At 37.7% G+C, this 27,635-nt stretch overlaps 2 protein-coding genes across 3 annotated transcripts; one reads left to right on the top strand and one right to left on the bottom strand.

The window, feature by feature from the left end:
• Positions 1-10,317: 10,317 nt before the first annotated feature.
• On the top strand, positions 10,318-14,133 carry LOC136209951 (UDP-URONIC ACID TRANSPORTER 1-like). Its single transcript, XM_066001586.1, has 4 exons — positions 10,318-10,996; positions 12,571-12,674; positions 13,165-13,393; positions 13,762-14,133. Exons 1-4 carry the CDS (start codon positions 10,517-10,519, stop codon positions 13,906-13,908), a joined length of 960 nt encoding a protein of 319 aa, XP_065857658.1. The 5' UTR covers positions 10,318-10,516; the 3' UTR covers positions 13,909-14,133.
• A 746-nt stretch (positions 14,134-14,879) lies between these two features.
• Positions 14,880-23,824, bottom strand: LOC136209282 (calcium-transporting ATPase 4, plasma membrane-type-like). Of its 2 annotated transcripts, XM_066000708.1 has the most exons (9): positions 23,552-23,824; positions 23,239-23,444; positions 19,219-19,273; positions 17,165-19,125; positions 16,930-17,088; positions 16,128-16,299; positions 15,729-16,027; positions 15,334-15,642; positions 14,880-15,244 (listed from the first exon to the last, which is right to left on the bottom strand). In XM_066000708.1, the coding sequence occupies exons 2-8, from the start codon at positions 23,404-23,406 to the stop codon at positions 15,340-15,342; spliced, it is 3,117 nt and encodes a 1,038-aa protein (XP_065856780.1). In that variant the 5' UTR covers positions 23,407-23,444; positions 23,552-23,824; the 3' UTR covers positions 14,880-15,244; positions 15,334-15,339. The 2 variants fall into 2 exon arrangements, with proteins under 2 accessions (XP_065856780.1, XP_065856779.1); XM_066000707.1 differs by having other exon boundaries at positions 23,239-23,824.
• Positions 23,825-27,635: the final 3,811 nt, after the last annotated feature.

Raw genomic sequence — 27,635 nt, forward strand, 5'->3', positions numbered from 1 at the left:
GGTGACTAGGTCAGTTTCTTAGCTTGAGTCAGGAGATAGCACTTAGAGTCTATTCCTGAGCTCTTACGTTTTAATGCGCATAACTCAACTTGACCTCTTGACTTGGTCAGTTTTGATTGTTTAAGCAAGCAATATAAATAAGGAGTCAAAGGTTTAGAAATACTTCACTCAGCAGATTTATCCAGGTTCGGCTTCTTCTAAGCCTACGTCCTGTCCCCGGAACACGTCCGAGATTTCGAATCCTCTACTGAGCTCTTTAAAGGTAGAGCCTCAAACCTTTTACAATATCAGCAATTGAGTATGACAAGAGTACCTTCCTCTATACTTCTACTCAATCCTAATCTCTCCGCTGAGTACTTAAAACCGAGTACTCAGCCTCTCCTTTCTATCTCTAGAAATGATAAGTGTTTTGTCCTAATACAAAGATGTGCTAAGACACTTTAGACGATTTACAATCACTCTAGACTTTTACACAGATGTGAGAAATGTAGTGTAAGAATTTTTGCTTTTGCTTCTTGCTTGCAGAACTTGTAGAGATTTGGTCAGCGTAATGGCTTGATAAAGTTCTGTATAGAATGAAGCTTGTGATGGCACTATTTATAGAGACGTCTGGGTCATCGGTCATTTCGAAATTCGAAATAACCGTTGGAGGGAAACGGCTATATGTCGTTGTCATCCTGACTTGTACAGAGCTCTCGGCCAATCACAATCGTGTATCTTCTATTCTCGGTCAGCTCAGCAGATGGTCTCTCCTTTTATGGTAAAGTCAACTGGACAGCATACTGTGTCGTCTGAACTTTGCCAAAAGAGGAAACACTTTGTCTGGAAGTTTTCCTTTGCCAGCTGCTGTCTTGTACGCTTTGTCGAGACTACTCAGCAGCTTCATTGTGAAGTTGTTCCTGAAGGTCTTCTAGATCCTTCCGTTTGCTGAGTTGCGTTTTGTTCAAAACGGTAACGTCTTGACATACGCGGGCCGAGTGTACTGAGTTGTTTGACTTGGGCCTTGGCTTCCGTATTGGGCTTGGGCCTTCCAATCCTTATAACTTATAACATTTATACTCAACATTGAACAAACACATTAGTAGAATAAATCAAAGCATTTAAACTTAGTGTGTTTAGAATATGTATTTTAATTTATACTTAAACAATTTTGTCAAATCAAAATTATGTGGAAAGGTGTTTCAACAGGGAGGAATTTTGGGCCCTGGATGTTGGCAAAAAGATCAGTTAGAAGAAAGCCACGGGCTAATGTTGTTCGTAGCCAACCCCCTGATATCAGCAAGGAAATGATGTCTCTAGAAATTGCTCCTGTGAGCAAGGTCAGGCCCCCCGATATCAAGACTGGTGCTGGTGTTGATGCAGCATCAGGCTCAGGGTCAAGATTTGGGGTCCTGTCTACAAAGGATGGCCAGGACGCGGATCTTTCTAATGAGCACTTGGAGTTGAGCATGCCAGGCCTTGAGTCTGCTGAGCCAACTTCTATCTTAGGTGACTCTATTAATCCTCTATTCGATTCCAAGGTTGTTGCCAAGGGGAGTTCCCAGGAATTTGGCCCAACTGGCAATCTGAAGTCCAATGAGGTTAGTACTTCGAAAGCTTATGTTGAGGTCTCGATTGGTAAATCTATGGGAGTCAACAAGATTAATATGAAAAAACCTAAGGCTAATTATAAAAAGAACAATAGTTCTTTGGACTCTTGGGATAAAAGGGGGCCTGCTGGCACCTCCTCAAGGCTCTCAGGAGCCCCAAATAAATACCTTATCTAGGGCTTGGGCCTGTGGTCAGTAGTCTTCCGTTCTGATGGACTTTCTTGTTTGGAATGTTAGAGGTGCGGCTAGTAAGGCTACCCGCATCCATGTTAAAGATCTAATTAAGCAATTTAATCCTTCTTGTTTTGCTTTGCTTGAGACCAAGATTAGTGGTTGCAAAGCAGATGAGGTGGTTAAAAAGTTTAAGAATTGGAATTGTGTCAGATCTGAGGCTACCGGTCGGGCAGGGGGGATTTGGCTTTTCTGGAAGCCAAGTCGGATTAATATTGATATTATCAGGATGGATAAACAGTTTATTCATAGCAAGGTTTGTTACCCTGGTAATAAACCCTTCTTTTTCACCTTTGTTTATGCCGATCCTGTTTTGGCTAACCGCAAAAGGCTGTGGGAGATCTTGTATTCTATTAGTACTAGTATGGTGGATGCTTGGATGGTGGCTAGAGACTTTAATGATATTTTCCTCATGAGTGATCAGAAGGGGGGGGGGTAATCATTATGTGAACAGGTGCCTCAATCACAAACAGAATATGGATGTTTGCGGGTTGTCGGATTTGGGAGCTGCTGGTCATAAGTTTACCTGGAAAAGGAATAGTGTGTTCGTTCGGTTGGACAAAGTCTATGCAAATGTTGCTGCAATTTATAGATTCCCCGAAGTTAACATTCTGAATCTCCCTTTCCGCCACTCAGACCATTGCCCTATCCTCGTTAATCTGGTTAAAGGTCATCGGATTAAAGGGAATAGGCCCTTTAGGTATCTGGTGGCCTGGGAGTCCCATCCTGATTTTAAAGATTTTGTCAAGGACAATTGGAAGCCTCATTCGAATGTCCTCCTTACTGCTGAAGGGTTTAGAAGGAATGTGGTGGGATGGAATAAAAACATCTTTGACCATATTATCAGAAGAAAGAATCAGCTTTTAAGAAGAATGGAAGGCATTCAACGCTGCTTGGAGATCCGTTTTGACCACAGTCTTAATTGTCATCTTAGATCTTTCCAGAACGAATTGGAAGCTGTTCTTAGATAGGAAGAGCTTCTTTGGTTTCAGAAGTCTAGAAAGGCTTGGATTATGGACGGAGACCGGAATACCAGGTTTTTCCACTTGTCTACTATTATTAGAAGGCAAAGGAATCGTATCGATGCTATCAAAGATTCCAATGGAAATTGGGTCTATGAGGATGAGGATATTCGTTGCCTGGCCCTTGACTTCTATAAAGACTTATTTAAAGAGGATGAGGTAGATCTGGATAAAGCCCTTTCTGGGATTTCGTTTCCTAGGTTGGAGGAGGACGCTATTAAGAAAGCTTTCCATCCTATTGACCAGAAAGAAATTGATATGGCCTTCTCTAGTATTGGAGCTACTAAGGCTCCGGGGATTGATGGTATTCCTGCTGGTTTTTACCATAAACACTGGGATACTGTGAAGGAAGGCATTTACAGTTTTGTTAAAGGTGTCTTCGGTGGATCCAGTGATATTAGGTTAGTGAATAAAACCCTCCTGGTCCTGATCCCAAAAGTTGATAAACCTTCTTCCTTTTTACAAATGAGGTCGATTAGTCTTTGCAATGTGTTGTACAAAGTTATCACCAAAATTGTGGCAAATAGACTTCAGCGTATTCTTCCTGAGATTATCAGTCAAAACCAGGGTAGTTTTGTTCCTGGTAGGCAGATGATGGACAATGTGGTTATTGCGAGGAGATGGTTCATTCCATGAAGATGAAGAAGGGTAAGAAAGGGATTGTGGCTCTCAAGCTGGATCTGGAAAAAGCCTATGACCGATTAAACTGGAGTTTTCTTCTGGATAGTCTTAAGAGAGCTGGTATCCCAGAGAGCTGGAGGAGTTTGATTGAGGATTGCATTTCTTCTCCTGTTTTTCAGGTTTTGATCAATGGAGATATGTCTGATGAGTTTTCTCCCTCCAGGGAGATCCGTCAAGGGGACCCTATGAGCCCTTTTCTTTTTGTTATTGCTATGGAGAGGTTGACACACCTGATCCAAGAGGCCGTGAACATTGGGAGTTTCCATCCTGTGTCCATCAATAAGCTCTGCCCTCCTATTTCCCATCTTTTCTTCGCTGACGATGTGATGATTTTTGTGGAAGGGAATGAGGAGCAAGTTGGTGTGGTTATGAATATCCTTAAGTGCTTCTGCGATGCTTCAGGCCAGAAGATCAACATCCAAAAGTCACGGATGCTTTGCTCTAAGAATATGGATAAAGGCGTCTGTAAAAGGCTTAGTGATTTATCTGGTATTCCTCTTACTCACTCTTTGGGAAAGTACCTCGGGGTTCCCCTCCATAGCGACAGAGTTTCCAAAGCCTCTTTCAAAGAAACTTTGGATAAAACTAATGGTTTGTGTGCTAGTTGGAAAGCGAATTCTCTTTCCCTGGCAGGTCGTCTAACGTTAATTCAGTCTGTTAATTGCGCTGCCCCAAGCATGTCATGCAAGCCTGCAGACTGTCTGAGCCGGTGCTTAGTGAGCTTGACAAAATTAACAGGCGGTTCCTTTGGGGTGAATCTGGAGATGGGAGAAAGGTTCACTTTGTCCCTTGGAAGGAGGTCTGCCAGCCGAAGAGTATGGGGGGTCTTGGGATAAGACAAGCTAAGGACAACAACAAAGTCTTATTAATGAAGCTTCTCTAGAGAATGTGGCAAAACCCCTCCGCTCTCTGGGTTCGTCTCCTCTATGGTAAGTATCGAAAAGATAAAGTTTTTGGGGGCCCTAAGGAAAGAGTGGTCAATTGTTCTTTCCTCTGGAAAGGACTTAGCGAGGTGTTTGATGAGTTCTGTTCGGGGGCTGGCTTGGAGGTAGGCAATGGCAAATCCATCAGCTTCTGGTATGATGTCTAGATTGGAGACAAACCTTTGTTTGATATGTGTAGTTCCCCTCCGCCTAGTAATATCCGTAATTGGAGGATCACCGATGTGGTGGATTCTGAGGGGGACTGGATCTGGACTAAGTTTGAATCCTTCTTTAGCCTTGATACCCTCCTTAGAATTAGAGGAGTGAAGATAAGTATCCTAGAGGAAGATAAGGATAGGCATTGCTGGGCCCTGACGAATAATGGAGCTTATTCCTGCAAGTCGGCCTTTGAAGCTTTTTCCCTTAACAGGTCTAGTCCTCTCTCTGATATTTGGAAATTCATTTGGGCCCTTAAAATCCCCTACCGTATTAGGAGTTTCCTATGGCTGGGGGTTAAGGACTGGTTGCTTACTAATTCGGATAGGTACAGACGGCATATGGTGGATTCTGGAGTTTGCAGTAGGTGCGTGGGCAATGTTGAAACTCTGTGCCATGCTCTTAGGGATTGCCCAAAGAGTAAAGAGGTGTGGAAGAAAGTTCTCCCACACCACATTCTTCCTTCATTTCTGGCACACTCTGAGCGTGACTGGTTTTCTGATGGTGTTTATGGGAAGATTCTGGCTAACATGTAGCATGGTGATATTTTCTTTGCTATCATCTGCCACCAAATTTGGAATTGGAGGAACGAGGAGATTTTCGGTGAAAAAACTATTTTTATTCCTAACCTAGCTAAGTTCTTCTCAGATAAACTCTCTATTATTACTGGGAGTTTTAAAGGGGACTCCCTTGCCAGGTCTATCCAGAAGAGAGAGGTCCACCTCCTTGTTTGGAGCAGGCCGCGTGAGGGGGCGGTGAAATTGAACATCGATGGTTCTTGTTTCAATGACGGAAAGATTGCTGCCGGAGGTGCCTGGCTGTCTGGGTTCACCCAGAATCTGGGGCTGGGCTCTTCTTTTTCTGCGGAGCTTTGGGGTATCCTATCTGGTATCAAGCTTGCCAAAAGCCTCGGTGTTAAGAGGTTATCTGTTGAATCTGATAACATGGAGGCCATTAAAATGATTTATGATAATCATGCTATTTGTCTTAATAGCCGCAACCTTATCAAAGCTATTAAAAGGCTTTGCTCTTCCTTTGAGCTCATTGAGTTCAGCCACATCTTCAAAGAGCAGAACAGGGTTGCTGATCGATTGCCAGCGGCTGGTCATGAGGGGATGTTGGGCGTCACTACCATTTCGGATCCCCCTATCTTTATCTCTTCTCTTCTTTTAGAGGATAGAATTGGGGTCAGTTTCCCTAGACTGATCCCAGGTTAGGGTTTCTTTTCGTTTGTTTTTCCTTTCCTATTTCTACCAAAAAAAAAAAATTCTCTAAAAAAAAATATAAGAGTTGCACCATACTAATCCAACTATAACTACTTGTAACAAGTGATATTTTTGTAACTTTTTCCTTATCCCTTAAAGAACTTTTTACATTTAAAATGTACGACCAATTTTTACAAAGTAATATCAGGTCAAGTCCAATAAAAGGTTATCATTAAGTTTGAAGTATATTTATGTAAAAAATAAAAATTATACACCAAAAAATGTAGAAAAAACAACAATTATACACTATATAAATAGTTTACATCAGGAATATTCACACGTACTTTAATGGCCAAGTAAATTTGGTCATTTACCGTTAAATCCATGCTTATTAAATCTAAGCTGCATGATGCTTTGAATCTTCACCTTAGGATTTTAATAAGACCAGATCTAATGGTGAATGATCAAATAGTATATTGTCATCAAGATCCATGTGATCAAAACCGTAATTTACATTTGATATATCTTTTTACTCCGACATCATAGTATAATCACCGATCGGTCGATATATGTGACACTTTTGTTATTTTGTGAAAACATATTTTAACCACTCCGAGCTTTGATTGACTATTTTGAAAAATACCAATTATCAAATGCACATCCTATTTTGAAATAAAAATTTAATAATAGATTTTTTTGGGTAATAATTAATAGTAAATTCATTAAAACTATTTATTATTAACCAAAAGGGGCTAAGATATTTAATTTTTGACAAAAAGAAAAAAAAAAGATTTCTTATGTGTTTCTCTAAAAGCAAGTTTAAAAAAATTGAAAGTTATAATTTTGATTTAGCAATTAAATAATACTAATCACATTCAGTCAAAAAAAAAAAAAAAATTAAAGGACAATTACTAAACTAGCCACTTTTTAGGGGTTAGTTTACATTTCTAGCCTCTTTCAATTTTTTTACTAAACTAACCTATTTCAACAGACAACTTCCAACTTTGCCCTTGTCTTCTTTCTAAACAGAACTTCGTGTCTTTCTCTCTCTTTCTCTCGCGCTCTCTCTTTCTCTCTAAAGAACAGAACAATCTACAAAACGACTACAAATACTACAACAATCAATCCAACCCACAGTTCATACAACAAGATTTCTACAATCATGTAAGTTTTTCATTGGTTTTTAGTTTCATTGAAAACATTTAAAGCTTAGTCCATTCATCGTTAAGATCTAGCATGTTGTTTCTCTACAACCCAATGTATATTGTTTTTCTTCCTTTTTCATGTTTTTTCTGATCGTGTGAACCCCAAAAACAGTGACATTGTTGTCTGAAAATACATTTTGGTTGGAATATCAGTTTCAGATTTTCCCCCGACGGTGTCGACATCTGTCGATTTCTGATCAATATCGACAGATATGACCATATAGCATCGTATCAATATTAGTCGATATTCATATCTGTTGATATTGATCAGAAATCGACAGATATCGACACTATCGGGAAAAAAATTTGAAACTGATATTCCAACCAAAATGTATTTTCAGGCAACAATGCCACTGTTTTTTGGGTTCGCACGACTAGGAAAAACATGAAAAAGGAAGAGAGAGAGAGAGCGCGAGAGAAAGAGATGGAAAGACACGAAGTTCTGAACTGTGAGTTGGATTGATTGTTGTAGTATTCGTAGAAATCAATGAAAAACTTACATGATTGTAGAAATCTTGTTGTATGAACTGTGAGTTGGATTGATTGTTATAGTAGTCGTAGTCGTTCTGTAGATTGTTCTATTCTTTAGAGAGAGAGAGAGCGAGAGAAAAAGAGAGAAAGACATGAAGTTTTATTCAACAAAAACTTATTTATGTGTAGATTAAATACGACTTAAGGTTTATAAAAATAGATAATCGTTATGTGAAATTGGTTTTGAGATTGATTGAATAAGAATTAGGTTAGAATATGTAGAATGTTAGAAATCAATTCTGTTTTGAATATGAATTACAAAACAGAAACTTTTAGTGTTTAAAATAAGAGAATAATTGTATTCGTTTGCATTAAGCAAAAAAACAACTTTAAACTTTGTATAAATTATAAAAGTGTAATAACGTAAACTCTTTTAATTAAAAGGCTTTGAACACAGACAATCCTCCTACGGTCGGGTTAGATTGCTACCTTAACCAAATTAATTCTCAAAGAATGAATTTACCTAAGTGTTCAACAAAGTTTCCTTGTAAAGATATTGAATTTAACTACCTTTTAATGAAAACACCAGAACTCATTTCGGATCATTTACATAAGTGCTACATAAAATTATATTGAATTGCATGAACTTTATTAGATGAAGTGTGAATTTGATACAAGTTTACAGAGAATAAAAAACATGAAAGCATTCAAAACGACATGAGAGTTTCGGGTCGTCAATCCTTTCCTCAAACCTCGTTAGAGTTTGTCAGGCTCCAGGGTCGAATCCGCTACTTAATCTTCTCACTGAATCTTCGGAATAGAGATGGTTCTTCTACTACCAAAATGTAAACTAGTTTGAACAGATCTTAATCTAAATCTAAATGCTACTGTGTTTGTAATTAATGAGTAAACAATGTGTGTACATCATATCGTTTTTACAAAATCGAACTTCTAACTCTGAATCGTTCTTGACTCAGAATTTCTGCATAAATTCTGTACTAAATCTTAACTCTCAATTATATCATCCTTCAACTCTCAATCAACTCTTTATTTATAGATGTTGAAGAGTCGTGTCTAGGGGACGTGTCTGCTGCGAAGAGACGTTTCTATCCAATCGAACGGACGTGTTTCTTTGAAAACGAACATGTGTATGTTGTGCTGACAGAAAATCTGAAGTTGCCGAGATTAAGGGAGTAAAATTTCAGTCTTCGTACGCAAGAGGAGAAGTGACTGGGCGACGCGTGTCGCGACCGAGAATAGGGAATCTCGGTCGCGACACGGATGATTATTCCACGTCTTGACTTCGTTTTCCATCTTCGTTTCGGTGCGTTTGATTTTCTTCGTCTTTGACTCTTTTCGTAGGGTTTTTCATTTGTTTCTGACCTCTTTTCGTTCCTATTTGGATTTTACCAAATATTTAGGTACCTTGCATGAAAGAAACATATTCGGACGTAAAAGTACTCTAAATAGATATAAACGGCACAAATTCGTAGCAAAACTGATATAAATATTGATGATATTTTAGGTATATTTTGGGCTTAACAGGGCGTTTGTTTTAAGGATTTCAGGAAAGGGTAAGGGAAAGAGAAGCATCCATTCCATTTATTGGTGTTTGTTTTATCAATTCAATCATTCCATTTATCCGTTTTCAGTTTTGGGTTTACCCCTAACTCCTCTAATCTCATTCCTTCCCAACCCCTTAAGGTTTTCCATTCCTTTTCCCTCTCTTACTAACTTAAAAATTTACCCTCCATGTAAAATTCTACTTTAGTCTCAATTTTACTTTCAATTTTTATTTTAGTTGATATATTTATTTACTTTTACTTATTTTATCCTTAGATTAATTTCACTTTTGATCCTTTTACTTATATATTTCTAAGTTTTTTCCTTAAAAAATATTTTTAATTAAATTTTACTTTTTTATTTTTATTTTGATCAGTATACTTATTTTTTTATATTTTTTTATCCCTACACTAATTTCACTTTTGATCCTTATATTTATTTATTTTTACTTTTTTGCCCTAAAAAACAATTTTGACCAATTTTTTTTCTTTTTCATATTATTCAGTTTTAGTATTATTTTTAATTATTTTAAAATTATTATTTTCTCTTTAAAATAGAATGTAAATACGATTAATTTTATTTCAGTTTCATGTGTTACATCATCTTTTGATTTTAATGGTTGAAGTAATTGATTTTAATTCTTATATTTACATGTGATTAATTTACTATACACGAATGTATGAAAATTGTCGTTAAAAACTTTAGTTTATTAGCTCATTTGAATCAAACAGTCACAAAGGGAATCGAGGAATATCATTCCATTTCTGGAACTGAAACAAATAGAAAAGGGAATTCAGAGTCATTCCACTCATTTCTCCTTGTTTTCCTTTTTTGATTCCATTTCGCTATCCCTACGCGAAGCAAATGCCCCCTAATATCCTTCCCAATGAAACGAATTTGAGTAGGCAACATCTTAGTAGCAAATCTTCATAGGAAAAACTTCAAACTAAACTCCATAGTTTTATCCATCCTTTTTGGATTTTGCACCATGCTAAGAACAGATCCAATACTTGAGTTTTTTTTTTTAGTTAAAATTTGTTGTATATACTGAAAATTGAGTTAAAAATCTATTTTAATACTATTAGAATATTTCCTAACAGAATTTAATAAAAATAAAGTATGGATTGATTTAAATATTATTTTAATTTTTAGATAGGAGATTATAAATATTAATTTAGTACTGTTATTGATTAAATGCAAAAGATTGGGACATGAAATGGTAAGAGCAACATAATACCAGACATTAGAGTTTAAGATGTCCAAAGTTTGAGTTTTGACGCATCACCCCATAAATTACTCACTCAATCACTCACTCTCTATCTATTTTCCACCAAATTAAAACCCCATTACTGTTAATTCGCCATTGATGAAGCTCATCAGATTAGATCACAACCCGTAAATCCAATCACAATGGCGTCGTCTTCTCCTTCTTCTTCGTCTTCTTCTTCCTCCTCAAACAATCCAGCCATTTTCGTTGCTTCCCTAATCATCCTCTGGTACTCATCTAACATTGGCGTTTTGCTTCTCAACAAATTCTTGCTCTCAAACTATGGTTTCAAATTCCCAATTTTCCTCACAATGTGTCATATGTCCGCCTGTGCTATTTACAGTTATTTTTCTATTGTATTTTTCAAAATTGTGCCTCTTCAGGCAGTGAAATCGAGGCCTCAGCTCCTGAAGATTGCGACATTGAGTATTGTGTTTTGTGGGTCAGTTGTGGGTGGGAATATTTCCCTCAGGTATTTGCCTGTTTCCTTTAATCAGGCTGTCGGTGCTACCACTCCCTTTTTCACTGCTGTTTTTGCTTATTTGATGACATTCAAGAGGGAAGCTTGGCTTACTTATACTGCTCTTATCCCTGTTGTTACTGGTGTGATTATTGCTAGTGGGGTACGTATTTTTCTCTCTTTCCTTTTTTTGATCTGTGTTTCCCTTTTTGCCTGATTTTGATTTGATTTTCCAGATTTATACAATGCCTAATTGATTTGGATCTGAGATCTGGTTTCCATTTGTGGCTCTGTGCTAATTGCTTCTTTCCATTGTAATAAGTACCTCATATGATCTGTTTATAGCAGTTGTTTGATGATGTTGCATTTCTACTCTTTTGGAGCTTCACAATGATGACTCAAATGTTGATTAGCATCTGAAATAGAAGCTTAAAAACAAATCATAACTTTTTTTATTATAGAATGTCTTGACAAGTTTATCTTTATTCTTGGAGTAGGGCATTAGGAAATGGCAGAGCTAAAAGTGAATATAGAAGATTTGGTTGTTGGTAGCTATGTTGCACTGACACTCCTCTTTATTAGCGTTTCTGCGATTCATGTCCGCATCTGTTTTCGTTTGAATGCTATTTTATGAAGTTTATGTTTTAGAAATAACGTTTCCGCATCTGTTTCCGTGTCCCAATCCGTGTCTATGTCCGTGCAACATAGGTTGGTAGATATTACCATATTTAGACGGCGTTTTCTGTTTGTTTTATGTAATGGAACAAATAGTTATATGTGATCATAATTGGGGCGGACATTAAGCTGGAGAACTATAGATGATAGTAAATTTTGGTTAATAGAGTAATGCTTACATATAAATTTTACTGTCTCTAATAAGTACTGGGTGTGTAAATGGCAGCAAGAAACTTAAATGTGTTGAGTCATTTGGCTCTGGAAGACAGAGTATAGCACAATTGTACCGAAATGTTACGAGGAGAAGATTAGATGCAATGCTGCAACTTATTCTTTAGATACCTCGTACCTTCAATACTTCTTGTTAAAATTCATGTCAAATGGCTTGTGTTTTTCTGTATTATCAGTTTAATTTTCTCTATTCCTTATTGATCTCCAGCTGTGTAGTAGAATAGTATATTGTTTCAGTGTGCTTATGGTGGTATGTCCTAACCTAGCTAGTTTAAATGATTTTCTTTTTTCTACACTTCAAAGAGCTAATGGTTGATTCAGCTGCTGTTATTTAATAGTTGTTGCAATTTATTAATCTTCACCCTTGCCCTCACTCTACTCTTTACTTTATATTTTTACCATGTTAACTTCATGATACCGGCTCAAACATGGGTTGTGTGGATGTTTATATTAGCTTTCATTTTTGTGTGTAATTTTAGTAAGCGTTGCAAGTTTCATTATGTTTTGTCCATAGTTATCAAAGGCATGCCTGTGAAGCCAAAAGGCAGGCTCTATTAAAGAGATGCTCGCCTGAGCGCGCCTTTTTGAGCCTAGCCCCTTGGGAGGTGCACCTAGGCGCAGTTTTATATATATATATATTTTTTTTAGTGCGCCTTGCGTCGCACAGGCGTGTGTCTAGGCAGGCTTCTGGACCATGGCACCTTACTGCACCTTTAATAACTATGGCTTCATCTTGCAAATTTTTTACATTATAAACTTGACTAACACTTAACATACTTAGTTCTAATCACAGGAGAGGCTGAAGCTTTAATTTGGTTTCTTTGGTGGCAGGGTGAGCCAAGTTTTCACTTGTATGGGTTTATTATGTGCATTAGTGCAACTGCTGCAAGAGCCTTTAAAACCGTACTTCAGGGAATTTTGCTTTCTTCTGAAGCGTAAGTGCATTTTTTTTCTTTAAGTTGATTATTTTAAAACGTATTTTCATCTCAATATGAAGTTTCTCGTCTTTTTCCCCCGAGAATTTAAGAAACGAGCCTTACTAGCATTTTGATGTCCTTTTTTTTGTCTCTCTCTATCTGGATGCATTTGAACAGGCATTTCTGAAATGAAAGATCATGTTGGAGTTTTTCTTTTATATGTTAATTTTAGATTGAGTTATTGATGTGTTCGTGTCACACTTTAGTCCTCAAATAGCCATTGATACTGTAGGTGAAAATGATTGGTCAAAGTACATATATATGCGTTACAGTTTCGCGACATACAGAATGATTTTATATGAAGCTCAAGTCCTTCTATGGAAATAATCTATGATGACTAAATTACCAAGGACGGGATTTGGACTAACTAATAGTTTGTAGAAAAATGAATTAATGAGTTTAGTGAACATATTTTGGTTGCCACCTTATGTTTTTGTTTGCATTGCAGTGAAAAATTGAACTCGATGAATTTGCTGTTGTATATGTCCCCAATTGCAGTTTTAGCATTGTTGCCTGCAGCAATTATAATGGAGCCTGGTGTGATCGACTATACGTTAAATCTCGGAACGGAACATAAGTTTATGTGGTTATTGCTGTTTCTTAATTCAACCATGGCTTACTCAGCTAATTTGACCAATTTCTTGGTTACTAAGCACACAAGCGCCTTGACACTTCAGGTTCGGTTTGTTGCTTTGAAAATTACTGAAACCATATTATTCTAGTCTTGCATTGAATAGTATAGAATTGTCATAATCATCATGCCCATTTACACTCGGTTCCGCATATCACAAGGTCATGATCATATGGTTTGACTATAGCCATTGTGCTTCGATCATTGTTGAAATTTAGCCCCAACCGCCAGGCAGATGCACCACTTAATCGTAATGTGTGATGGCGGGGGCTGAATTTCAAAGGTTCGGGGCTAATTCTGCCTTCAAATCATGGCAACTCCAGCACAAATTGAATAGGTTGAAACAAGTAGACATATATTTAAATCTTGTGGTGCTTGAAGATGAAGTTAATTTATTTGGAATAATATGAACAGGTATTAGGGAATGCAAAAGGTGCTGTAGCTGTTGTGATCTCAATTTTCATCTTCAGGAATCCGGTAACATTCGTGGGCATCGCGGGTTACACGATGACAGTACTCGGGGTAGTTGGTTATGGAGAAGCAAAGAGAAGATTTAGATGAATGAATTTTATTTTGAATTTCCTTGTAGGGGTTAGTGAAATTATATTGGCAAGATCCACATTATTTAAACTTCAGAAAGAAGATTATGATGTTGTATTTATTTTACATATTCTCCAGTATAATCATCATTTCTGCTTGAGCAAATTCATTTTTCCCAATCACTAATTCTATGGAACAATTCTTGGGTTGGGACATTTACCACTAATTCCAAATTTATCAAAACAACAAGTTCTTTTTCATCTGATTATCTACTTTGCTTTTTTCTTTCTTTCTAGTCCAATTTAGTAGGGATGACAATTCATACAAGTGGATCATGTTCGTGTCATCTACTTATCTTAATTATCAGGTTAGTGTTAACTATGATTGAATTTTAAAAAAGAAATTGTATTATAATCATGTTTATTATTGTTTTTATGTCGCGTTTGTGGATTACATATATACTTTACTACCTCTTAATGATGATTTAATAATTTTTAGATATTTATGTTATTTTTGGGGTAAATTACATCCGTTGTAACTGACTTTATTGATTTTATTCATACTAAGAGCATCTCTAATGGATTCGGGTTTGTAAGTTAAATTTTGAAGATTTGAATTAAAAATCAACTTGAGGGGAGTATTAAGAATAGAAAAAGGAATATTTTTCTGCTTTATTGTCTTATTGAGCTTTTCTCCTTTGTTAGTTACTTGAGCCATTTTGTCTGTAGTGAACGTATGTCTTCATCAAGGCTCTAAGGATTCTTTTTTTCATCAATGGAATTGTACTAAAAATACCACCACCTTCTCCCTCTTTTCTCTCATCTCTAATATTCTATATTTATTAATTATTTTATATTATATATTTTAGATTTCTATTGCATTTCGATTTTATATATTCTATTTCGATTTGAATTCTATTAGAATTCGAATATTTATATATTCTATTGTTTTCTATGGCATTCCTTATTAAAAACAAAAAAAAAAAAAAAAACTTGATCCAATATCTATTTTGCATTCGTATAATATGTACACAAGTCACCTGTAATTTTACGATTTCTATTAAAGGTGACATGTAAAGAGATTCAAGTCATGTCCACGTTATAACATTATAGAAAAAAAAAATGATTATAGTAACATTTACTCTTTTTTCTTTTTTGTTCCGCATCTTCTAATGTTGCTTGATATGCAATGGGCCGGGCGTAGCAGTATCTCAAAGAAAAGTTGATATGGAAACAGGATAGGAAAACTGGCATGTTCCTTGGAATAAAAGTTTGTGAAATTCTACTCATTTAAACAAAAAAGGCCAATTATCAAAATGGTAGGTAACAGTGTCTTCAAATTCCATGAAAAAAATTTCCTGCCAAAACAAAACATGAAGCATATATTCAGGGCATTACGAATTTAAGACCATTGCGCCTTTTATTGCATTGGAAAGGTAAAACTTACTTGTTTTCAGGCGAGGTCTGGACCAGAGGGGAGAGCAACATAATCGCTATGGTGCTTAGCGATGCCTCTTTCGACTGGAATGCACTTTACGACAACTGCAATAGGCATGCTAATTGCTCCTATTACGACGCTAAAAACCCACATTTGCCAGCTTAGAGGTACTGTGCTTGCAAAAGCTCCCAAGAACTCCACTATGATTACTTGGAATGTCACTGTTGATACCATAACTGCTAAGAATACCCAGCTGTTGAACATCCCTCGGAATATATTTATCTTCTCTATTTGCCTGCTGTTTATTTGATTAAAAACCTGCCACCCAAAACAACATAACGCTATGCTTAATTACAAATGTAGGTACAGAAGAGCAACGTAGTAGAGTCAAGGAAGTATCAGACCTGGCAAAACACAAAAGAGTTGAATATCAAAGTATTGACAATATCTGTAGCATCTGAACCACTGAGTTCCAACAAACGCTCCCCATCGAAATTGAGAACTCCAAGGACAACCAGTTGATAAACGCTCTGACCAAATATATTCCTCCACATTGCCTTCGTAATGAAGCTTTCACCCCTCCTTATAGGAGGCCTTTTCATCAATTCATCAACAGGAGGTTCTGTAGCCAGTGCCAAGGCCCCAAGAGTGTCCATTATCATGTTCACCCAAAGCAGTTGCACAGCTGTTAGGGGAGCAGTCCCTGAAATATATATATATAAGAAAAGATAGCAATTGTTACTCTGTTTCAGCAATAATGCCTTCATGATCTAAATTGACAAAAGCCTCGTAAACCAGCACACCTGATATGCATGCAGAAACAAAATTGATTATAAGTGCTACCACATTAACTGTTAGCTGGAACTGCACAAACTTTTGAATGTTTATATAGACTGAACGCCCCCACTTAGCCACATTCACAATGGTCGAAAAATTGTCATCCATTATGATGACATCAGCATTTTCTTTAGCAACCTGAAAACAGTATGCATGAATAAGGTTCATACGCATAAAGGTAAAACAAGCACGTTAAGGAGAGAAAGGGAAAGAGAGAGCATTAAATTCACATCTTCCAAAAGATAAGCTTAAAATGTAACTATCTATTTGACCTATAAAAACTAGATCCTCGCTCAAATCCACAATCCAGCACAACTCATATTTCAGTCATTAACAGATAGCAGAAAACTGGTAATGAACATCACAGCATTACAATGGGAGGGACATTATACCTACATACTACAATAAATCATTACAGATACGAAACTATAACCACTTAAGTTTTTCCTTAGCTTCAAATCTAGAATATTATAATCAGAAAACATGTACATAGGGAGAAAGACAATAGTCTCATATAAATAAACTGTAATAACATTCAAAGAAAATTGTCAAGAAAAATGTAAACAACATGAAAAACACAAAAAACTATAGACAATTAAAAAAAATCGATGTGCTTGGAACATATATAATACTGGGATTTCAAAATGATACCAATCAGAATAACCAATGGAATCTACAAGAATAAAAGTGAGATATCACAACCAAGCCTTAATTCATATTTGTTCCTTATAAGATCCATATAAATTATAAATGAGTAGACAAGCAAACCTCTGTTCCTGCTATTCCCATAGCAAGTCCAATGTCTGCCTCATGCAAAGCTGGAGCATCATTGGTCCCATCGCCAGTTACTGTCACAACCTCTCCAAACATATTCCTCAAATTGGTCACCAAGGTGTGTTTGTCCAAAGGTAAAGACCGAGCCATCACCTGTTTCCATGTCATGTTAAGAAAGCATTCTAATTGGTAAGCAATCAAATCCTAGAAAACAAAGTTATTCAGAAACCTGAATTTTGGGTATAATCTCTCTCATCTCTTCATCGGTCTTGCTACGGAAATCCTGTGCTTCTATGGCCAACCCATCCTGGGTAAGTATGCCACATTCTTTGGCTATAGCTTTAGCTGTATTTATATTATCACCAGTTACCATACGGACAGTAATTCCAGCTTCTAAGCAAGTCCTAACTGCATCTTTGACTCCCGGCCGCACTGGATCCTTGATTCCAACAATGGCCACCAAAGTGTAGCCAGAATCAGGGATGCTATTTCCTTCAGAATTATCATCTAGATCTTTATAAGCCAGGCAAAGGGTCCTCAGAGCTTCAGAAGCAAAGCCATTTATAACATCTGAGAGATTCCTCACTTGTTCTTCAGAGAGATGAACATGATTTCCAGCATCATCAACAACTTTGTCACACATTGTTAATACTATTTCAGAAGCACCTTTCAGATAAGCTCGAGAGCCCCCTCCAGGAAGAGCTACAAGCACTGACATCTTCTTCCTAACTGAGCTAAAAGGCTCAACCTTAAGTATCTGAAACTCGTTGTGCTGTGCATCGAAATCACCCCCCAAAAGCAAGCCAAATTCAAATAATGCTTTTTCTGTTGGTGTTCCCAAAATTTTTTTGTTTCCATCTTCATCCTTAGTCACTTCACAACCAGTATTTTGAAATATAACCTGAAAAAGAAAGCTCAGTACGCTTTCAGATATTTCCAATCCCAATTCTCCACCATGATTGTTATTAACATCTTTAGATTTTCCACATATCCATATTTTATCAACTATCATGTGGTTAGTTGTTAAGGTCCCTGTTTTGTCTGTGCAAATACAAGTAGCAGAACCCATTGTCTCACATGCAGATAGATGTCTGACTAGTGCTTTGTCCTGCATCAATTTCTTCATAGCAAAGGCAAGACTCAAAGTCACCGCCAATGGCAACCCTTCTGGAACAGCAACAACAATTATGGTTACTGCAATAGCAAAGTAGTTTAGAAGTGTGATTGCATCACTTGAAGACCAATGCGTGAATTCATCATTAAGTACTTTATCCAGCAGAAATCTTGCAGTCAAAACAACAAAAGTAAGCACAGCAAAAGCCAAACCAATCTTTCCGATGATTGTAGCAACACCATTCAGCTTCACTTGTAATGGTGTCTCATCGTCTCCACCCTCATTCAAAGTTTCCATCAACTTACCCCACTCAGTCTTCATACCAACTGCTGTCACTAGCATCTTTCCTGACCCATCTTGCACTCTGGTTCCCGAAAGAAGAAAAGGTTTTTCACTATATACATTTACAGGTTCACTCTCTCCTGACAAACTTGACTCATCAATCACTAAGCTGTACCCTGTTATAAAAATCCCATCAGCTGGAACTACGTCTCCAGTAGATAATTGGACAACATCTCCAATAACCAAGTCATATATAGAGACTTCCTGTGTCCTCCCATCCCTTGTAACCTGGATAGAAATCTTCTTCTTCTCCTTGTCCAAGTCCCTGAACTGCAAGGACTGACGATAATCACTAACAGCAGTAACCGTGACTACCAGTAAAATACTGATTATGATTCCTAATCCATCATAAACACCCTTTGGCCATCCTTCAGTCGCAATTCCAACACCTATAGAAACCACAGCACAAACCATAAGGATAATTAATGTCAAGTCGTGCAGTGCTTCCCAAACAAACATCCAAAAACTTCTGGGAGGTTTTTCAGGATAACGGTTGAACCCATAAATCTGTTGCCTGGGAGGTATACTGCTTTCATGGATACCATCTTTCAGCGATGTTGAGACTCTTTGTGCAATTCCTTCAACTCCACCATTAATTTTTAAAGCCTTAATATCATGCTCACGAGAAATGGATGCAAGTTCCTCTGGCTCAATTCCAAAACCAGCAGTTCTGACTTCATCTGAAAGCTTGTGTTCAGCTTGCAAGCTACCTACTGTATCAGCTGCAGCAGCAGCTACAGAAAGCAAAACAAGAACATAAGACACAAGAACAATGAAGAAGGTCTAAGGATACAACTCTTCATGGAAACTCAAATTGAGGATTATACCATCAATGAACTGCAGGGCTGCTTTTTTGACAAACAAAGCAACTCGAATTTTTTCCTGATTGAGTGATTAGGAGAGAAGGAACAGTGGAGAGTGAAGAACGAAATAAGTTAGATACAGATAACATTTATTACAACTATACTTATAAGGAAATCTGCAAGGCCATCATCAGCAAAAATAGTTAAATGTAACAGAAACTAAGAAGTAATAAATGAAAATCGAACATCAAACGTTTAAGATGGTATCCAAGCTTTACTTTGTAATTACAAATTGTGCTTTCCATGGAATAAGAAGTATTCCTGCATTCATTATTAACTAAGATTTTTAGCGTCTAATTTTCAGCAGTCACAATATTAACAGCTAGAATACGAAGCAGACGAAGTATCTCAATCGAAGAATGGCTGGTAGTTAAGCAAGCAAGATCATCGTGGAAAAAGTAGGGTAATTCTTGAAAGCATCAGCATTGTCTTCCAAGCTCCAAACAAAATAAATTCTAATCAGAATTTTTATTATGTGGTGTGTAAACCTAACCTCATCAACCAGATCATTCATTTTTAGTCACCTATTTGCAATGTTTTTTTAAGACGTGTGAAGCTCAAATCACATATCAACCGATTACAGAACATGTTAGCAAAAAGATAAAAGAACAATTGCAAGAAGAAAAAAAAAAGCATGAATTAGTGCTACTTGGTTCTAATTGAAAATCCAATGAACCAACTAATAAGTGCATTTCAAAAATTTCCAACTGAAGTAATCATAATAACTTATACAGGTGGAGTTCAATTCTTTTGAAAATAATCATTTTGGAGATTGATGTTCACTGCTAAGTGGTAACTAAATACAAAATCAATATGTATAATATTTATCAATCATACATAACTGTATACAAATTATATGCATTATTGAAATGACACACTACTATGTTTTCCATTTAAGATGCATAACTTTCATAAATCACTTCATTTAATTGATATTAAAAAATTCAGAAATAATATATCTTAGGAAAAAAATACAAAAGTAAGAAACCACGAGACTGGTTTGCTTAAACATGTAAAGCACTTGACTCTCAAGGAAAGGTATTCAATTGTCAAACAAAGTTCAACTCATACACATGCCTTTCTGACTTATGTTAAGCTCATCAAATTGAGTCCACCGTATAAAGATCAAATAGAAACTAACTGATCCATTATTTTCAAGTGTTGAACCCTCATTAGACATTTCATGGATATTCTGTTCTCATGATATTGGCAAAATAAACAAACTGAACAAACTGATCTCTCTTTCTGTTCTCCAACAGGATTATGAACTTTACCAGCTGTATACATCTCTATTACCTAAAGCAGTCATCTTGATTTTGACAAAAGGAAACGAGTTAGCATTGTATAGGAGTAAAAAAAAAAGGCGGCCCGGTCGCATTACGCGTCCCCGCTGAGCGAGGGTCCGGGGAGGGGTCCCACCACAAGGGTGTATTGGGGGCAAGCCTTCCCTTGCCAATTTAATTGGCAAGAGGCCGCTCCTAAGACTCGAACCCGTGACCTCTGGTCACACGGCAACAACGTTTTACCGTTGCGCCAAGGCTCGCCCTCAGCATTGTATAGGAGTATAAACTTTAAATATTAGTCTTCTATATATTTAAGTCAAACAAATTAAACACTTCATTTATAATTTTTAAGTAATTTGCCTCAATACGTTATGTGTTGATTAATTTTTATGACCGCGATTTCTTTAATTCAATTGTCTGTAATCTGTATTTCCTACTCATCTTACTTTTGACAGAACCATTACAAAATATAAAAAGAAACAACTGCCAATCACTTTCAATTGGTCATCACGTATCTACATATTTATTTAATTTTCATTTATAAAGTTTTTACTAAAATTAATAATAATTTAATACCTAATTTCCCAGCCAGTTGGACAGTGAACATCTACTTGAGTTTTTGTGCCATTGTTGATGTGAAATCGTAACCATCTATAAGGATCATAATTTGGATGCACTTTAAAACATCAACAATAGCATATGGGTCTAACCACCAGGCTAGACTATTTAATTTATAAAATTTCAGACAGCTGATCTTAACATTATTTAATTGTGGAATTTAGCAGAACTCGATAGACTAGTAATACAAATATAAATCTAAAACAGTCCAATTTTCCAATTGCTTACCACATTCAAGATTATAGATGTATAGCTATGGTGAGTATTAAATAATTTCTGCTGGTTTTTCTTTTTCTTTTTTACATAGTCTTGTTAAAAAGAACTTCGTATAAAGTTAAATATACTTTCTTTCCCAGTTGGATGAAGATTTAGGTTTTAAAAGCTGGTGCCGTTAAATGATAGCAAAAGCATATATGGTTAGTTAGATTTCAACTATGAAATATTTTTATGATGTTAAAAATCAGGCTCCAGAAAGTCAAATCAGATTGCAATAGAAGACAACGACATTTAAAGCACCACAGACGGTCACATGTGAAGAATATATTACCGAATAAACAAAACTGGAAGCCGAATTAAAATAATAATACATAAATTTGTCATCATATAAGGTGCACTGAAATAAGTAGGACAAATACTATAATAAAAGCAATTCATTGATTCCATCAGTGGATGGAAATGGAATGATTTATTTACCGCTTTCAAATTATTTATCATCGTCATTTTTAAATTATTTTATTCTTTTTATAAAAAATTTCAAAACTGAATATTTTTTTTAAAGAGAATCAAAAATTTGGCCTAAATAAATACCGTATCCGTTTAGCCTATAACGGGAACGGATACTGCATCCGTTCGGCCCATGACGGGGCAGATGCGGCATCCATTCCTGTCATGGGCCGAACGGATGCAACATCCGTCTAGGCCAAATTTTGGCCAGTGCAAAATTATAAAAAATTTAGTGGTAAAAAATACTAAATCGTTTAATTTTTTATAACGAAAAATGTAAAATCGTCACAAAAATATATATTATTTTCATGAGTTCTTTGATAAAAAAAACGTAAATTTTAATATTTCCGACTTGTAATCATCCATTTTCGAGATTCGAATTGTTACACATAAATTATTTTCATAATTTCAATTATTGTTGTTCGGATTTATGATTTTAGAAAAAAAAAATTCCGTTTTTTATTAATATTATAAGAATAAAAAAATCCAAATAAAAACGGTAATAAATAACCACTTAAATAATTATTTCCTCTCTACCATAGGGTTGAATTAATCGCAACATAGATCCTATTAGCATATCATTAATTTGCTTTTGTATTTTGCTTAATAATGACTACAGATATGAGAAATTTCGAAGAAGTTTCGTAGCTTGTCATCATTAAATTTCGAGACGTAGGAGCGGATGCTAAAAGTTGAAACACAGTTCAACTTTTTGATCCACCACACAATAAATGGAAAAAAATAAATCAAGTTGGTAAAAGAAGTCATAAAGAAGAGTGGTCCCCTCATGGGAAGATGCAACGCAACCATAGGCAAGGAGGGATATCCCAGGCAGCGAGTGAAACGAACTGTATTGATAAAACAAAACAATCGTGATTCTCTAAATCGCCACGTTAGTGTTAGATAAAAAAATTCTCCTTATGTCGCGCAAGAGTGCCTGCCGACCGCCGAGGAGCTCCCGATCTAAAGTTTAACTAAGAAGAAAATTTCTCCCCTGCTAATGTGCGCATAATGTTGTGGGAAACGCCGTCAAATTTGAAAAGCAAAAAGTAAACAGAAAAATTCCTTTATTTCACATTGGTAATGCCAGTCGTGTCACTGTTTGTTTCCCGAGAAAATAGTCAAATTCATTGACTAGACTTCCTCCCTCTAATGTCTAAAAACAGAAAATATTTCCTCTCATTCACCTAAAATATATAGAAAAAAATGTGAACCTGAGACTTTTCTTTTCTTTTCACAGTATCTATTTCTGAGAAAATGCTACTATTTTCTAAAACTCGTGAATCAGGATAAATCAGGTAATAGGAAGTGAAAAATGTAAAGAGCTAAGCAAAAGATTATTGAAAAAAGAAAAAGGAACCTGAATGCTTCGTTTTCTCCTTTGAGCATCGGATCTCTTGGCGAGATCGGCAACCCATCGGAATCTCCGGCGTGGATTTTTGACGACGGAAACAGCCTTCCTCCATCTGAGCAACGCAGCCTCCGAGGGATTGTGCTCCAACTCGAAATCTTTTAACAGATTCTCCATTACAGAAAGTGAGAATAGGAGCAACTGGCCTTCCACTCCTAAATAAACACTAAAATTATTTATTTATTATACTAATCACAAGGAAGAGGAGGGAGGGGATGTAGTATTTCCATAAGAAAAGAAGAAGGGAGACATGTTTCCGTACAGTCTGTACAAGTTGAATTTGGAAAAACTAGCCAGTCAGAAAATGACACGTGTCAACTATGTGGGTCCATTTCGTTGGAATTGGTACAATTTGTGGTGCTAGACTTAAATTGGTGATACGTTTTGTAGGGTATGATTTAACTACCTCAGAGATGTATAGTGGAGGCCGCCGGCGAAAGAAAGAAAGAAATAATAGAATAGAATGGAGAAAAGGTATTCTGCAAAAGTGATTTTTATAAAGATCAACAACCAGTTGGTCGTACGTTTTTTAATTGAAAAGTTCTAAACATAAACAAGAAAAATGCTTTTCCTATTGCAGAGGACATATTCTTCTTTCTCAAAAGTAAATAATTTGAAAAAGAAAACAAGTAATTTTTCTTTTTTGGTTTTTTATAATGTATCAAAATCAACTTTATTGAATTATCAATTTAGCTATTTGTATGTCGATAATTTTCTAAAAAAACATTGGTACTTTAATTTTTTTTTAAATATAAGTCATTACATTAAATAAAAACAAATGCTTAAAAGGTTTTGACTTGTCAAACTCTACGGTGGTGTTTGGTGGAAATAGATTTGAAACAATTTGGATCTAAAAATCTAACTTTTTCTATTAGCTTATTATTTCATTTCTTTTAAAGACAATTTTACATTAATTACTTACTCTTTAATCTTAAATAAAAGGCTTTACTATATCACTATTTATCATTTTATACAAACAACTATTAGCAATCAGCTACCAAATAGGAGCCACCTAAGGTTTCTAGTGCGGCGTTTTTGTCTTTCTCCCCTGTGAGAAGCCCTGTCTCCCCAACTCCTTTCCCATGGATTCTCGCTTTGCTCGCCTCTCCCTTTCCTTGGAAGAGGATGACGAAGTCCCTGTGGAACCTATTGAGGAGACCGAAGTTGCGTCGCTGAACGCGTTTTGCCTTGTGGGTCGTTTTTTGACCGATCGAGTGATCAAGTTCCCGGTTATGAAGAACCGCATTGCTGCAATCTGGAGGCCTGAAAAAGGTCTGACGATCAAGGACATAGGAGAGGGCTTATACATCTTCCAATTCTTTCATCCTCGGGACCTAAAGCGGGTGCTAGAAGGTGGCCCGTGGACCTACGATGGATTGTTTCTAGTCTATCACCACCTCCAGGAAGGGGAGGTCCCGTCTGCCATTACCCTGAATCGCCTTACGGTTTGGGTTCAGGTGCATGATGTGCCAGTTGGGTATATGTCTGCAAAGGTAGGAGAATTGCTGGGGAACTTCATAGGAGGTTTTCTGGAATATGATGTAAAGAATAACAGTGGTGGCTGGAAGAATTACATGCGGATTCGGACTACGATTGATATCCTGTCTCCGTTGAAGCGTTGGAAGAAGCTAAAACTGCGGGACGGCTCGTGCCGAGTAGTTCAGTTTAAATATGAGATCCCATCAGCTAGTCAACTATGCTACCTCTGTGGCCTGTTGGGGCACTCAGACAGCCACTGCGCGAAGCGTTTTGAGAATGACAACGAGGAACCAGTTTTAGAATGGGGAAAATGGGTCCGAGCGGAACGCAGGCCTGGTATGGGGGGAGGGGAGCGATGGCTCCGTGATGAGAATGAGGACTCTGACATGGCTTGTGGGCGGGATGCCCTATTGCAGCTGGAGAACACTGCTCGTTTCAGCAAACCGCTAAGTGAGGAAGGACCCCGTAAACAGAATGTTGGAAGCCGTCAGACGGCGGAGATGGTTGTGACCCGGAATAGGGCTGTGCTTCGTGAGATTGTGCTTAATGACGCAAATAATCAGGCCTCTGGGAATCTAGAGGACACGGAGATGATCCTCGGGGATGAAAGGAAGAGAAGAAGGGCAGAGAATGGCAAAGCAGCTGAACAGGAATCAGAAATGGCCAACACTGGGGTTCTACATGATCAAGGTCAGGACACAACTGGAGAGTCACTCAATCATCTTTTATCGGCCGGGTCCCAAGGGGAGCCCCGCCGCCCGCAATGATAGGCGTTGCGTGGAACTGCCGCGACCTGGGCAACCCGCGTGCGGTTAATGTCCTAAAGAGCCTTGTTCGCTCTAGGCGTCCCGCCTTTTTGTTTTTATCAGAAACTTTAGTTACTGATAGTAGGATTTCCCAAATTAAGTTGTTGCTTGGTTTTCAGCATTGTTTTGCAGTTAATTATAATGGTCGCAGTGGGGGCCTGGCCCTGTTTTGGCTGAATAAAATATCTATTTCCATTTTGTCCTACTCCTCATCTCATATTGATTTTGATATTTCCGAAGAAAATTGCTTGCCTTGGAGATGCACAGGCTTCTACGGGCAACCTGACAGGGCAAACAGACACCTCTCCTGGGATCTATTACGTTCTTTGAAGCCCCGGTCGGTTTTGCCTTGGTGTGTGATCGGCGACTGTAATGACTTGTTGTTTGTGGAGGATAAACGTGGGGGCCTGCCCCATCCAGAGTGGTTATTCAGGGGTTTCCGTGAGGCTGTTGGGGATTGTGAGCTTACGGATTTACCGTTACAAGGGCACGGTTTCACCTGGGAGAGAGGCAGAGGTACCGAGCAGTTTATTAAAGAGCGTCTAGACAGATGCCTGGTCACGTCTAGCTGGTGGGATAGATTTCCACACGCCCGACTTGAGTGTCTAGTGGCTAGTGTCTCAGACCACTACCCGATTGAGCTCCGAACAGATACAGGAAGCACGGTTAGAAAGAAATTCAGGTTCAGAGTGGAGAATGGTTGGCTGCGTGATGGTCAGTTCTTGTCTCTTATCAAAGAAGACTGGAGGAAGTCGTCCGGTACGGAAATTTGTCAGCGCCTCCGCCTAAACATTGCATTAATGACTCGCTGGGGTCAAGATTATAAATCCCATTTCACTCGCCAGATTGCCAGCTGTAATTATCGCTTGAAACAGGCTGTGGGATCCGCCTATGCCTCCGATGATACCAGGGTTGCTAATATTCGTCAGGAACTGAATGTGGCTCTTGCTCAGGAAGCCGATTACTGGAAACAAAGATCAAAATCACACTAGTTGAAGAGTGGTGACAGAAACACCCGATACTTCCACGCATCCGCCACCTCTAGAACAAAAAGGAATCAAATCACTCGGCTCCAGCGCGACGATGCTTCCTGGGCTGAATCAAAACCGGAAATTCATCAGGTAATCCTTAATTATTTCCAATCCTTATTTGATTCAGATGAAGGGGAGGGCTCTCCGAACTTGGATTTTATCGCACCTCGTGTTACTGCAGACATGAATGTGGCTCTGCTGGCTGATTTTTCTCTAGAAGAGTTTAGTGATGCAATTTCGTCTATAAAACCAGACACGGCCCCGGGTCCTGACGGTCTAAATCCAGCGTTCTTTCAAAAATTATGGCCTGACCTTGGACCTGACATCTGCGATGCCAGTACACAATGGCTGCGCTCTGGTGCGCTCCCCTCTGCCCTTACAGATACCCATATCGTTCTTATCCCTAAGGTCGAATCTCCGGCATGTATGAAGGATCTCCGCCCTATCTCGCTTTGTAGCGTCTTTTACAAAATTATTGCGAAAGTTCTGGCAAACATATTAAAGCGCACGCTGGACGCGGTTATCTCGGAAGAGCAGTCCGCTTTTGTGCCAGGGCGGGCTATATCTGATAACGTAATTGCTGCATTCGAACTGATTCATTCAATAAAAAGGAAAGTTAAAGGCAGTAAGGGGGATGTGGCGCTAAAGATTGACATAAGTAAAGCCTATGACCGTATCAAGTGGCCGTATCTCCGTGCCATTATGATGTAATTGGGGTTTCACTCTACTTTTGTTGATTGGATCATGATTTGTGTCACCTCAGTGCGGTATAATGTTCTTCTTGAGAATGAAGAGGTGGGCCCGATTATCCCAAAAAGAGGCCTGCGGCAAGGGGACCCCCTCTCCCCCTACCTGTTTATCTTGTGTTTAGAGGGTTTATCGGCTCTGATCAGGCAAGCGGAAATTTGTGGAAGTATTCACGGCAGTAAGGCGAGTTTCAGGGCTCCCAGGGTCTCCCACCTACTGTTTGCAGATGACAGTTTCCTTTTCTTCAGGGCATCGCTGGAGGAAGCGGCAGCTATGAAGAACA

Source organism: Euphorbia lathyris, chromosome 10, assembly GCF_963576675.1.
Source record: "Euphorbia lathyris chromosome 10, ddEupLath1.1, whole genome shotgun sequence".
Classification (NCBI taxonomy): domain Eukaryota; kingdom Viridiplantae; phylum Streptophyta; class Magnoliopsida; order Malpighiales; family Euphorbiaceae; genus Euphorbia; species Euphorbia lathyris.

Coding starts and splice junctions, on each gene's coding strand:
- LOC136209282 (XM_066000708.1), bottom strand. CDS start 23,406: ATGGAGAATCTGTTAAAAGATTTCGAGTTGGAGCACAATCCCTCGGAG. Junction 17,089..17,164: donor AGATTATACCCAAAATTCAG/GTTTCTGAATAA, acceptor ACATGGAAACAG/GTGATGGCTCGGTCTTTACC. Junction 15,643..15,728: donor ACTCTTTTGTGTTTTGCCAG/GTCTGATACTTC, acceptor TTTGGGTGGCAG/GTTTTTAATCAAATAAACAG.
- LOC136209951 (XM_066001586.1), top strand. CDS start 10,517: ATGGCGTCGTCTTCTCCTTCTTCTTCGTCTTCTTCTTCCTCCTCAAAC. Junction 12,675..13,164: donor ATTTTGCTTTCTTCTGAAGC/GTAAGTGCATTT, acceptor TTTGCATTGCAG/TGAAAAATTGAACTCGATGA. Junction 13,394..13,761: donor CAAGCGCCTTGACACTTCAG/GTTCGGTTTGTT, acceptor TAATATGAACAG/GTATTAGGGAATGCAAAAGG.